The sequence below is a fragment of the Mustela lutreola genome, chromosome 10, assembly GCF_030435805.1.
Source record: "Mustela lutreola isolate mMusLut2 chromosome 10, mMusLut2.pri, whole genome shotgun sequence".
Taxonomy (NCBI): domain Eukaryota; kingdom Metazoa; phylum Chordata; class Mammalia; order Carnivora; family Mustelidae; genus Mustela; species Mustela lutreola.
In genome coordinates this window covers 100,666,959-100,680,127 of record NC_081299.1, presented here as the reverse complement: position 1 = coordinate 100,680,127, position 13,169 = coordinate 100,666,959, and the positions used below count along the sequence as shown (strand labels likewise).

The window sequence follows — 13,169 nt, the reverse complement described above, 5'->3', positions numbered from 1 at the left end:
ATCTGTAGGCTCTTTGTGAAGGTCTTATACATGTAACGAGTATTTTAACCTGAGTAATAGGTCTACAAAATGCAAAGGACGGTAGGTAAGGGACTGTAGAAAGTAAATATACTCTTGGAAACTAAGTGGAATATGGGATAAGGGTTGATCCTGCAGGAAATAATTTTTTAAATCTGTTAAACAAAACAAAACAAAACAAAAACAAAACATGACACTGGCAAGTCATTTGTAGCTGACTTTAATTGCCTTTGGTATTCAGAGAAAGAAACAATGGAAACATTGTGAGAAGAGCTAGTCTTCTCTCATCACAGGGAAGGGAGCTGGCGGTGGTGAACACCCATCCCCTGCTCCTCTCAGATTTTTCATTTGGGCGAGGACTGGCCATGCTCTGGCACCTCTCCATCCCCCTTAAGCCCCAGTCAGCCCAGACCTAGAAACCCAGCACTGGCAGGGAGGCGGCTCGGTCTTCTCCTTCCTTGAGAGGCTCCCGGGAGCCCAAGGAGGCCCCTTTACTCTGCACACTTCTGAACAAAGTGTGGGTGTGTTCCCTGCCAGGCGCCCAGTGGCTGTTTGCTACCTCAAGTTGTTCACACTTTTTAGGGACTCGTAAGTGGACTTGTGCTATTTTTCAGAGGAAGGCCAACACATTTTGAGAAAAAAATACTCTCCCTTTCTCAAGTTAGTCATCTACCCTTCTCATTTAAAAATTTCAATCTTTCAAATAGTAAAAGATATAATTTAAAAATGTGTGCTAAAATTTAACTCTCTTAAAAACGTAAATAATGCACCGACTCCACATCCTTATTTTATAGATATACTGAGAAAAAGGGGCATTTACCACTTACGGGTCATCTCCTAAATTGTGAGGATTGTTTGACTCTTGGTGGCATAAGATGATCACCCCTAGAAAATAATTATACTAATTTATTAAATCTTTTCTCCAATTTAAATCTACTACATGCTAAAAGGTTACACAGAAAAGCTATCAAAATAAGAAAATATGCCTTCAGAATTCCAAGGTGGGCTTCTTCCCTAAACACTGTTTCATGAAATCTCCAAATTCAGAGTAAATATTAGACTAGTTACACTGCTCCCAACTTTTATTGTCAGTGGAAGCTGTTTGTATTAAATGTAAAGAAGAAAACGTGTCTTGCACTGTGACATAAACTCAAGGGACAGAAAATTTATAAGCATACTTATCTTACAATACAGTTCTTGAAAAAATTTAAGTTCTTCCCCCCCCCAAATATAAAGAAATAGTAATTTCTTTAAAAATAAGTATCACTGCAAAATCTATTGATGGTAAGAGAAACTCCCTTAGATATATCCCGAATTTAGTTAATATGATTAATTATACCACATTTTTTTCTGTTAAAAATTACTTTGAAGCTCTTCTTTGGATTTCTATAAATACCCTTACAAAAAATAAAAGCTGAATTTTATTTTTTACATAAAGTATTTGTGAAAAGCTCACTCATCTGATGAGATAATAAATAAAGGATGCCCTGTTCCCATTCCAGATAGAGCATTTAAGCAAGTTTCATTGTATTTTGTTTTTTGATTTAATAGGTTGTAAAAGAAATTTGGGTAAATTCAGAGCTGCGTAATAGCATGGTGAATTTTGCCAAGCCACGTAAAGTTGTTAAGTTGAGGGATTTTACTAAATTTATAACAAGGTTAAAGTGGATCAAGTTCACTTGGTAGATTTGCTGGTTTGGAAAAAAAAAAAAAAAGTCTCCTCCCAACAAAACCTCTTAGAACAGGTTTCAAGGCGACAAACTGTAGCGATTCTCCCACTTTTGGTCATGCTACCAACACTAGACTGATCAACATGCACAAAATCCCAAACCCAGGCTCATAAGTAGTGGTTATGATAAATACCAGTTTCAATGATTCCATATGGAGACAAAGACTTGAAGAGTATTCTTTGTGAGATCGTGCTCCCAGAGAAAATTAAATTTAACCAAGAAATTTCAATGGGATACACTGGGATCTGAAATGGTTGCCAGTCTGGTCGTCCAATGGGGAACTTGAAAATTGAAACAGGGACAGGTACTCGGGTTTCTTTTTCCAGTCTTCATTGCTCTTGATGTAGTTCCACCGTTCTCAGTCTGTTCTAGTTCCTTCCATTATTAAAAATGGAGAAAAGGGGGAGAACCGGTAAGTAAATATTTGATTTGAAAGCTGCTCCGCTTTGGAACACATATAGAATTGGTTCCCAAGGCCATTTCTCACTCCCACAAGGTGCTCCACATTCTTGGCTTATTCTTAGGCAGTCCAGACTCCAGACTCCGGAACTCTAAAAACAATATAGTAGTAACAGGCAAAATTTCCCTTGTGACCATCTCTTTACGAATCCAAGCACACCAGGTCTTTGTCTTATACATACCAGAATATGTTTTGGTCAGGTATAAAATGGAATCATTTCAAAGTTGAGATATCTACAAGTTGAAAAGTCCTGTGGGGCACAGTCATGTTTCACCCTGCCATGGTGACTTACGAGGTCCAGGTTTCCCAAAGCCCCCTCTCCAGACTAATTTCTGTAGTGGTCCATGTAAACAAAATACAGGTGAGAATGGTCTTTCTGGAGCTGCTTTCATCGAACAGCAGGATTTCCTGAAAGTGTGGTGTTGGCTAAATGTAATACAGGCAGAGGATGAGCCTCTGTATTGAATACCCAGTGGTCTAAAGGTAAAAGGTCATCACTGGAGAACAGCAGATACAAGTATCTGAAAATAAAAGAGAGAGAAATGAGCTTCAATTAGAGTTCAACAAGATCAAGTGAGCTAGCTACAGCAGCAGAGGAAACCAAAAGCCTATTCTGAAGAGCTCTGAAGAAAAACACATCACAGAATAAAATTCACTCACTCACACGATCTAAAACATAGTAACAACATGTTCTAGAATAGTGCTGTGCATATGAAAATCCAGTAAGATGCACCCCTGGACGACGTGAGACAGTTAACAAAGTCCAGACACCTGTCAGAAGCACATCAGACAACAAAGCTGTAAGTTGGCTCCATCGTGAACGAACAAACCACTTTGTGATTTTTCACAGGCATTCTTTTAAAAGTCACACATAAGATCAATCATCTACTTTGGCAGCTCACAGAGCTCATAGTGCAAGTAGAAGGTGATTAATTCACATTTATTAACAGTGAAGGAAATAACTAGCATATTATCTGGACCTAGCAGGGATTTTTATATACAGATACTTTAGGAGTTTTTGTATTTTTTCCAGTAGGTAATACAAACTGTTTAATGAAGGTTTCAGAAACACTATGGATTATAAGAATTTTGTGCTTGTTCTCCATAGGTAATAGCATTGTGTACACGAAGGCAAGGATTCCCAACCTCCCCATGGGCACTGCAAGCCACAGTGATAGAGCTGACACAAACAATAATTGTTACCTATAATGCTGGGCATATTCCAATCTAAATTCTATTAAAGGGGTCTTTAAGGTGAGCTTAAAAAAATCAACTCCAGAGAGTCAGGAAATCTGGGTTCTAACTCTTCATTAGGATTTGGTGAAGAACTCCTTTACAATGATTTTGCTGAAATTCCTTTATCTTAAAAATAGCACATTAATATCTTTTCTGATTACCATTACAGTTCCTAGATGACCGAGTAAAAAGAGACAGCCCTGAGGCAACATTGTAACTGGTAAAGCTGGAATGGAGAGTAACAGGGCTTCCAACCTCCCAGATCCTAGACCTTGAGACCTGCTTGACTCGAATTCATTCACCACATCATGGGCAGAGAAGCTGGAACTGAAAAAAACAGACTTGGCTGGAGGTAGCAAGAGACTGCTGGGTCTGCTGGGTCTACTGTAGGGAGGACGGAAGCACAAGCTCTTGGAGTTCTGGGAACAAACATATCCGGAAGCGCTATGTTCTGTGCAATCCCATGTGTCTGGGTTAAATATGGGCTGATGGGTCAGGCTTGCTCTACTTTCATCAATTCTTGAAAGAGAAGAGAAAAAATTCAAAAGTCTCCCACAAAATGATTCCTTTCCATGGGGGATGCTATGGAAGTACCGGATGTAAACACAACCATTATAAAAATCAAGAAAATAATGAATGTGCAGGCTTTAGACAACAAAAAGGGACATTATTTTTAGTTTTTTAAGGAATATTAGTTTTAAGCCATCATTTTAAAAAAAGATCCTAATTAAGGGTGCCTGGGTGGCTCAGTCGGTTGATCCTCAAACTCTTTGTTTTTGCCTTGGGTCATGATCTCGTCCGGGTCAAGGGACTGGGCCCCACGTTGGGCTCTGAGCTCCCAGTCTGCTTGTCCCTCTCCCTCTGCTCCTCCCCACAGCTCTCTCTCCCTAAAATAATAATAAAAGGAACCTGACTGAATACTACTATAGTGGGTGGAACAGTGTGCCCGCCTCGCCCATTCACATCCATCTGGAGCCTCAGAATGTGACCTGATTTAGAGACAGGATGTTTGAGGATGTCATCAATTATGGATCTTGAGATGAAATCATCCTGGATTTAGGGCTTCCCCAAAATCCAGTAACTTGAAATTTGCAGAAGAAAAAAGAGGGAGATGTGGACCCAAAGGCACACAGGGAGGAAGGTCATGAGCAGCCAGAGAGACAGGGATGAAAGCTATGCTGCCACAAGAGAGAATGATCTTCAGACTTCAGGTCTCCAGAATCAGGAGACGAAATTGCTGTTAGCCATCAAGTTTCTGGTAATTTGTTAAGGCAACCCTAGGAACTAACACAACTTCCACCCCGACCTCCAGGATACCTCTAGACCTTAAGCACTGCTGCTTGGTTCAAGGGGCCTGGAGCAAGACTAGAGAGCAGGGGTTAGACATACGGGGACACACACATACCATACATTCCCACAGACACACACACACCATGCACTCTCTCTTTCTCACACATACAATCCCACAGAAACACACAGACCCCCCCCCACACACACTCCCATAGACACAAAGACCACACACTCTCACAAACACATACACACACACTCCCAGACACACAAAGACCACACACACACTTTCTCTCTCTCTCTCTCACACACACACACACACACTCCACACATTCCCAGACACACGCACACCACACCCTCACATACACATATCCAGACACACAAGACCACATACTCATACACACTCCCATAACCACACAGAGACCACACACTCCCGTAGACACACACATACCACAACACACACTCATACACACTGTCACAGATTCCCACAGATACACACACATTCACATAAACACATACCACATACATATTCTCACAAATTTATAACAAAATCAATGTTTGAAATTAAAGTAATATAGTTAAATAACTCTTTTTAATTTTGGATTACACATTCAGAAAAAGCTCTAGAGGACATGGTATACTATTAGTGATTTAAGACTTTTAACCTGGATTTTAAAAGTAGAACTGGAGAAGTGTGATCTGTGCTGTGAAAGTTGAGAAAAGTCTATAGTCTAAATTAGCTACCGCACTACTCATTTTATCTAAGTTATTTTTCAAACAATCTAAGGGTTAGTTTTTTTTTTTTTTTGAGTTACATATACATGTAAATGCAAACCTTTTTAGAGTTGTAATATCTTTCCGTGATACACGGAACATTGCCATTGGTAGTTGTGAAGAAGAATAAATGAGTCACCAAGGCTTGAATTTTCTTAAAACTAAGGTTTTTTTTGTTTTGTTTTGTTTTTTAAAGATTTTATTTATTTATTTGACAGACAGAGATCACAGGTAGGCAGAGAGGCAAGCAGAGAGAGAGGAGGAAGCAGGCTCCCTGCTGAGCAGAGAGCCCGATGCGGGACTCGATCCCAGGACACTGGGATCATGACCTGAGCCGAAGGCAGAGGCTTTAACCTACTGAGCAACCCAGGCGCCCCAAAACTAAGGTTTTAATAGATGACAAGGGTGCTGACAAAAGCCTATAGGCATATGAAAAGATGCTATTAAGGACCTCAGTCTGGACAGACGTGTAAGCTTTACTTTTTAGAGCTATTTAAAAATGTTGTTCATTTATGTCTCTCTTAGCTGTCTCTCATCTAAAGTCAAGGTATTTCAAGGTGGTGATGCCAGGAGTCATCTCAATACAAGTGTTGGTAGTAACTGAACAGGCAAGTTTTCAGCAAGAGAAGTCAACCAAATCTGAGGAGAAAAATTTAAGTGTCAACACAGAAATGGTAAAGCTGAAAGAACCAACTGCCAAGTTAACATGTACTTACGTACTTGGGCCTCTATGCTGACTTATCAAACAAGCCTTGGTGACTCATTTATTCTTCTTCACAACTACCAATGGCAATGTTCCGTGTATCACGGAAAGATGTTACAACTCTAAAAAGGTTTGCATTTATATGTATATGTAACTCATAAAAAAAAAACAACCCTTAGATTGTTTGAAAAATAACTTACTTAAAACTTCCATTTCATTTATACTTCTAATGTTTAAACAATGTCTTTGGAACAGACTGCTAAGCAATCAAATTAAATTGAAACATACTCAGTGGAAATTAAATTCTAAAAGATGACACATTGGGACACATGGTAGCTGAGGTGGTTACACTTCCAGCTCTTGGTTTTGGCTCAGGTCATGATCTCATGGCTTGTATGATGGAACCTGCACTGGCTCCCCGGGCTCCCCACTCAGCGAGGAGTCTGCTTGAAGATTCTCTCCCTCTTCCCTCTCCCCGCCAAATAAATAAATCATAAAAAAAAAAAAATTGCATTAAAACATACAATTTTTAATCTCGCCAAAAGGACCTGCCCCTCTCTGCTTTTCCCCACATCTCCTCTCAAATCTTAAAGTGTTTTTTTGTTTTGTTTTGTTTTGTTTAGGGGAAGAGGTGGGGAAAGAAGAAATCTTAAAACTAATGTGGGTATATTACAAATCCAAAGCAAAATATACATGCATTTTTTTTTTTTTTTTTTTTGTAAAGCAAAGCTTTATTTCGTGCCAAGCATTGAGAACCAAACCAACAGCTGGGGCCACCTCTTACAGAGAAGGAGACCCCGCATTTTTTTTTTTTTTTTTTTAAAGATAAACTGAAGAAAGCAGATATTTCTGATTACTGCAATGGTTTAGGCTTTGTCTTGCGATATAAGGGAGCTGGGAGGGATTCATTTTCCTCTGCCCTTAGGGGCTGAATAAGTTAGGATAATTTTGCCTGCAGGATACAAGATACCTAAACTACCTTAACAGTGGGTGTTAGCTTCTACAACAAAAGCCCAGAGGTAGATGATAACAAAAGCTGGTTCATTTAGCAGTAAAACACTATCAGAGCTCTGGGTTTTATAAAAGTTAATAAAATACTAAATTTTTCCTGGTGCCAAAATACCTTATCCTTCCTTCCCTCCTCTTAGCTCACTGCCTTGAGAAAACTAACTGTCCCTCTGAAATGTACATAAATCTTTTTAAAAGCTGAATAAACTTCTTGCCAGCTGTACAATTTAGTTTCTCCTAGTGGCCTGCTTTTGCAATGTAATCATCAAGGAAGATGAACCCCAGTGTCCCCATCACTGTGGGACTCTAGCTCAGGTGGCTTTCTCTCTAAAGCTCTAACTAACCCTTATCAGAGACAGCAGTATCAGTTGTCCTTTGAATAAAGACAATTGATTAGCACAGATAGTCACCCCAAATACCTCAACGTGAATTTAGAATGAACTATGTATAGCAAATGGTGCTGTGCAGGAACTATTCTTACCTATGGACAAGTTACAATTTATCTTCGGAACACGTATGTAAGGAATTGTATCTGCCTGGTTATATGGAAAGGTGAAATTTCTTTCTGTCTTTGCAATCTGCCTGTGATGCAAATTGCCGCCTGGTTTCATGCTTATCCAATGATAAAAATGTTTTCTAAAATGTTTTCTTTCTCTGATATATTTGTGGAGAGGATTTTCTGGGTTGGCAGAAGATCTGGTTTCCAATACCTCCCCTCCCCCCCTCCGTCATCAGGATCTTCAAGATTTTCTTGACTTTCTTCTCAAAATTAGAAGATGCTCCATACCTTACATCTCCACTCAAGTCCAAAGCAAAAAGTAAAGGGAGATCTCTCTGCAGGTGTGGGTCTATTCTGATAGTCTAATACATGTGTAGTAAGTAGTATTTCATTGTAGTTGCAATTTGTTCTAATCATGCTTGGCATTTTTTTCATGAGCTTACCTGCCATCCATATATATATATATATATATATATATATATATATATATATAAAAGAAGTATCTTTTGCCAGGTTTTAAATTGGGTTGCATATTGTCTTACTATTTAGATTTTAGAATTTGTCATATCACCCAGAATTATATAGTCTGCAAAAATTTTATCCTAGTCTGTGCCTTATCTTTTCATCCCTTCATTTTCTTTCATTCTTCTTCAAATGTCTTTCAGAGAGATTTTTTAAAATTTTAGACCAACTGATCAACTTGTTCTTTTATGTATCATGCTTTGGTGTATATCTAAAAAAAATCTTTGCTTAGCCCAAGGTCCCAAAGATCTTCTTCTCTGTTCTCTATTACAAGCTGTATTTTTAGGGTTTTTTTTTTGTCTTGTTTTGTTTTAAGATTTTATTATTTACTTAACAGAGAGAGACACAACGAGAGAGGGAACACAAGCAGGGGCAACGGGAGAGGCAGAACAGGCTCCTTACTACGCAGGGAGCTTGATGTGGGGCTCTATCCCAGGACCCTGGGATCATGACCTGAGCCGAAGGCAGATGCTTAATGAGTGAGCCACCCAGGTGCCCCTGTACTTTTAGGTTTTAAACTTAGGTCTATGATACATTTTGAATTGATTTTTTGTATATGCATATAGAAATTCAATTATTCTATCAAAAAAGCCTATCTTTTTTCATTGCAATGCCTCTGTACCTTTGTCAAAAATCAGGTGTCCAAATATATACAAGGTTTTTCCTCTCTGGACTCTCTATTCTATTCCATCAATTTATTTGCCTAGCATTACACCAATATCACAATGTAAGGATTATCAAAGCTTTGTAGTAAGTCTTGAAATCAGGCAGTGTTACGCTTTGAACTTTATTCTTTTTCAAACTTGTTTTGGTTTTTCTAGGTTCTTCACATTTCCACATGAAATTCAGAAACAGCTTTCTAATTTCTGTAAAAAAGTCTCTTAAGATTTCAACTGGGACTTAACTGAATCTATAGATCAATCTGAAAAGAATGAACAATACTGAGTTTTCAGAACCATCAACAAAGTAAATCCATTTAATTAGGTCTTTAATTTCTTTCAGCAATGATTTTTAGTTTCTAGTATACAGGTCTTTCATGTGTTTTGTCAAGATTTATCCCTAAGTATTTCATAATGTTGCGGTACTATGTTTTTCAGCTTCAATTTCAGTTCATGTTTAATACATACATAATTAATTTTGATATACTAATCTTGCATCTGCAACTGTGCTAAATAGTTCAATAATTCTAGTAACTTTTCAGTAACTCCACAGGATTTCCTACTTTGATGACCACAACTTTTATGAAAAAAAGTTAATTTTACTACTTCTTTTCTAGTCTGGATGTCTTTTATTTCTTTTTTTTGTCTGACTATACTAGCTAGAACCTCCAGTTCAAGGCTAAACTGAAGTGAAGAGAACAGACAGAAATCCTTGTCTTATTCCTGATATTAGGAGGAACACATTCAGTTTTTCAGTATGAGGTTAGGTGTAGATTTTTCATTTATGCTCTTCACCAGGTTGAGAGAATTCCTTTCCATTCCTGGTTTGCTAAGAGTCTTATCACGAAGGGATGCTCGATTTTGTCCAATAATTTTTCTGTGTCTACTGAAAACCATATGATCATATGGTTTTTCTTTTTCAGTTCACTGATTTTCAAATGTCAAACCTCCATGCCCAGAGTAAATCTACTTGGTCATGATGTGTTATCTATTGAATAGGTTGTTAGATTTAATTTGCTAAAATCTTGTTTAGCTGCTTTATGCATATTTGTTCATGAGGGATATTAGTCTTGTTTCCAATGAGAACCCTGCCATCATTCTTGTATGTGTTGCTTTCTACCTAACTCGTTTTTCTCCTCAGATGGCTTTTCAGACTCTTATTCATTACCACCGGTTTTAAGCAATGTGATTATGATGTGCCCTTGGTGACGTATTCTTCATGTTTCTTGTCCTTAGACTTTGTTCAGTTCCTTCGAGTGGGTATAACTTTGGAAAGATTTTGGCCCACATAAATATATTTTTAATCCTTTCTTCTGTCCTCTCCACTTCAGACTTCAATTTCACATATTTTAAGCAACCTACAGTTGTCACACAGCTCACCAATAGTCTTTGCATTTTAATAAGATTCTTTTTTGGCTCTTGTTTTCATTTTGATTTCAGCTGCAATGTCTTCAAGTTCACAAATCTTTTCTTTTGCAAGTTCTAATCTGCTATTAATCCTCTTAAGGTGTATTTTTCAATTCAGACTTGGCAGTTTCCACTTCTGAAGTTTGATTTGGATTTTATTATCTCCTATGTCTCTCTTTAATTTTTTTTAATATATGGCATATAATTATAATAACTGCTTTAATGTCCCCTGCTAATTCTAACAGTTATATGAGCTCTGAGTCAGTTTCAGTTGATTATTTTCATTACTGGTCATCCCTTCCTGCCTGGTATACCATACATGGCATCCTTGGCTGGATGCCAGACATTGAGTTTTACCTGTGGTTGCTAGATAATTTTGTATTCCTATAAATCCTGAGTTTTGTTCAGGTATATAGTTAAGTTACTTGGAAACAATTCAATACCTTCAAGTCTTGCTTTTGTGACTATGCAGATCCAAAGCTAGAGATTATTCCTCACCACTCAGGAAGGACTATCCTGAGTACTCTACTCCATGCCCTGTGAATTATAAGATTTTCCAGTCAGGCTCCTAGGAACAGGCACTGTTTCTGACCCTGTGTGGTCACCATAAACTGTTCCCTTTAATTCCTCATAAAGGATTCTTTCCCCACTCAGATATAGTTTCTTCCCTCTGCTAACTACTCCCAGAGGGATTCTCTGGCGTTCTCTCCCTGTGCAGCCCGCTACTCTCCACTACTCTCCTGTAACCACCAGCTATTTTCATTTCCTTGGACTCACAACTCCGATTTCCTCAGGGAGCCTACTGCACTCAGCCTCATGTTCCCTTCCCTGTGCTGTGGGGAAGCTCTACCAAGGCAGCAAGCTGCGGCAAACCCAGGGCTGCTGGTTTGTTTCCCATCTCTCAGAGACCACATTCCTTCAGACCAACTCCTCCAGTGTTTTGAAAACCATTGTTTCCTATATATTTCATCCGTCTGCTTTGGGTAGAAGGGTAAATTCTGGGCCTTGTTACTTCATCTTGGGAGGAAGAGTTGGTTCTTCCATTTTGAGATACTTTGTCAAACAATTTGCTGAACACCATGTATTTTCATGGAATCACTTAATCCTCTACTATTAAACCAATCCAAAAAGAACATTAGAGTTAGTCCAGCAAGAACTTGTTCTGAGGAAGCCTTTCTGGCTCTTCTTGATCACTAATTTTTCTCCAAAGTCTTCCTATCTTCATATCAAAGTCTTATGACTTCCTAGAACTTTGTGAAAATGGACATTAAATCCATCTACTTTTATTTTTCTCAATCCAACTTTTCCCTTCTTTAAAATTAGCTACCTATTCTGTTTTATCTCTGCATCATTCCTGAAAGAATATTAATTACAAAATTACATGTACAGTGATATCTTGATATATAATTTCTTTAGTTTCCTTTAGTTCCATTTAGTTTTCTTTCGTTTCCTTTCACCCCAGGTAGAAGTTATAGGGGTTGGAGGAGGGGGGTGGGTGGGAGTTAAAGTGTTGATGCTTTGCATTTGATCTTATGATTCCCTTTTGAGGAATGCCATTGCTTCTCCGATTTTTCATTGTGGTTAAAAAAAAAAAAACCCACATAATATAAAATTTATCCCCTTAATCGTGCTATTTGTGATAACACAGATGGGCCTACAGGTTATTATGCTAAGTGAAATAAATCAGAGAAACACAAATACCCTATGATTTCACTCATATATCAAGTCTAAAAAATAAATGAATAAACAAACAGCAGAATCAGACCCATAAATACAGAGAATAAACATGGTTGCCAAGGGTGGAGGGATGGGCAAAATGGGTGAAGGGGAGAGGGAGACATAGGCTTCCAGTTATGAAATGAGTAAGTCACATAGATAAAAGGTACAGAACTGGAAACATGGCCAATGATACTGTAATAGGACTGTGGTGACAGACGGTGACAGATGGTGGCTAGACTTGTGGTGAGCATAACATAGACTGAGTTATTGTATCAGTATGTTCTATACCTGAAAATAACAATAACACTGTGTGTCAACTATAGTTTAAAAAAGAAACAAAGAAATTTACCATCTTATTTTTAAGTTCAGTAGAGCTATGTATGTTCACACAATTGTGAAACAGATTCCTGAACTCTTTAATCTTGCAAAACTGAAATTCTACACCCTTTCAAGCAACAATTCCCCTTTTCCCTTCCCCCAGTGCCTGATAAACCACCTTCTACTTTCTGTTCCTATCAGTTTGGTTAGAGGTACTTTATACGAGTGGAATCATAACAATCTTTTTGTGACTGGCTCATTTCACTGAACATAGTGTTCTCAATGTTCATCCATACTGTTGCTTCCCTGATGTTGATTCTAGAAGCCTATCTCCCATTACTTCCAATGAATATTCTTTAGTAAGTCCAGTTTCTTTACTGTCTTTTTGAAGAACAGTAGCATTTGTTTTCTCAAGCTGAATCCCTTTTCATGAAATGACTTTCTGCTTTACCTCACCTACTACAATGTAGCATTATCTCAAACTTTTTTCATGACTACTCCAGCCCACACCAAAGTTCCCTTCTTTGAATCTCTAAAACATTTATATTCTATTTAGCACTTGACTATACAGTTTGTACTTTTACTGAATTTGCCCAGGGCCAGAAATAAGAGATTTCTTAACTAGACTGCAAGCTCCTCATACAGCGTTATGTTTCATACACTTTAATTTCCAAATAGCACAATTCTGAAAAGAGAGCAGTTATTTAATAAATACTTATGGATTTGACTTAGTTTGCAAATCAGCTGTCAGGGGTAAGGGTGCAGAGAACAGCACAGAACAGGAGATTTAATGCTACTTTTCCAGCTGGAAATATAGTCATTTTCTCAT

At 38.1% G+C, this 13,169-nt stretch overlaps 1 protein-coding gene across 2 annotated transcripts in view; it reads right to left on the bottom strand.

The window, feature by feature from the left end:
• Positions 1 to 222: 222 nt before the first annotated feature.
• MAN1A2 (mannosidase alpha class 1A member 2) overlaps positions 223 to 13,169 on the bottom strand; it is a 195,967-nt gene continuing 183,020 nt past the window's right edge. For both annotated transcript variants that reach the window (XM_059137472.1, XM_059137471.1), the window contains exon 13: positions 223 to 2,729. In XM_059137472.1, the coding sequence (XP_058993455.1) occupies positions 2,597 to 2,729 (133 nt within the window). In that variant the 3' untranslated portion in view covers positions 223 to 2,596. The remainder of the gene's footprint in view (positions 2,730 to 13,169) is intronic.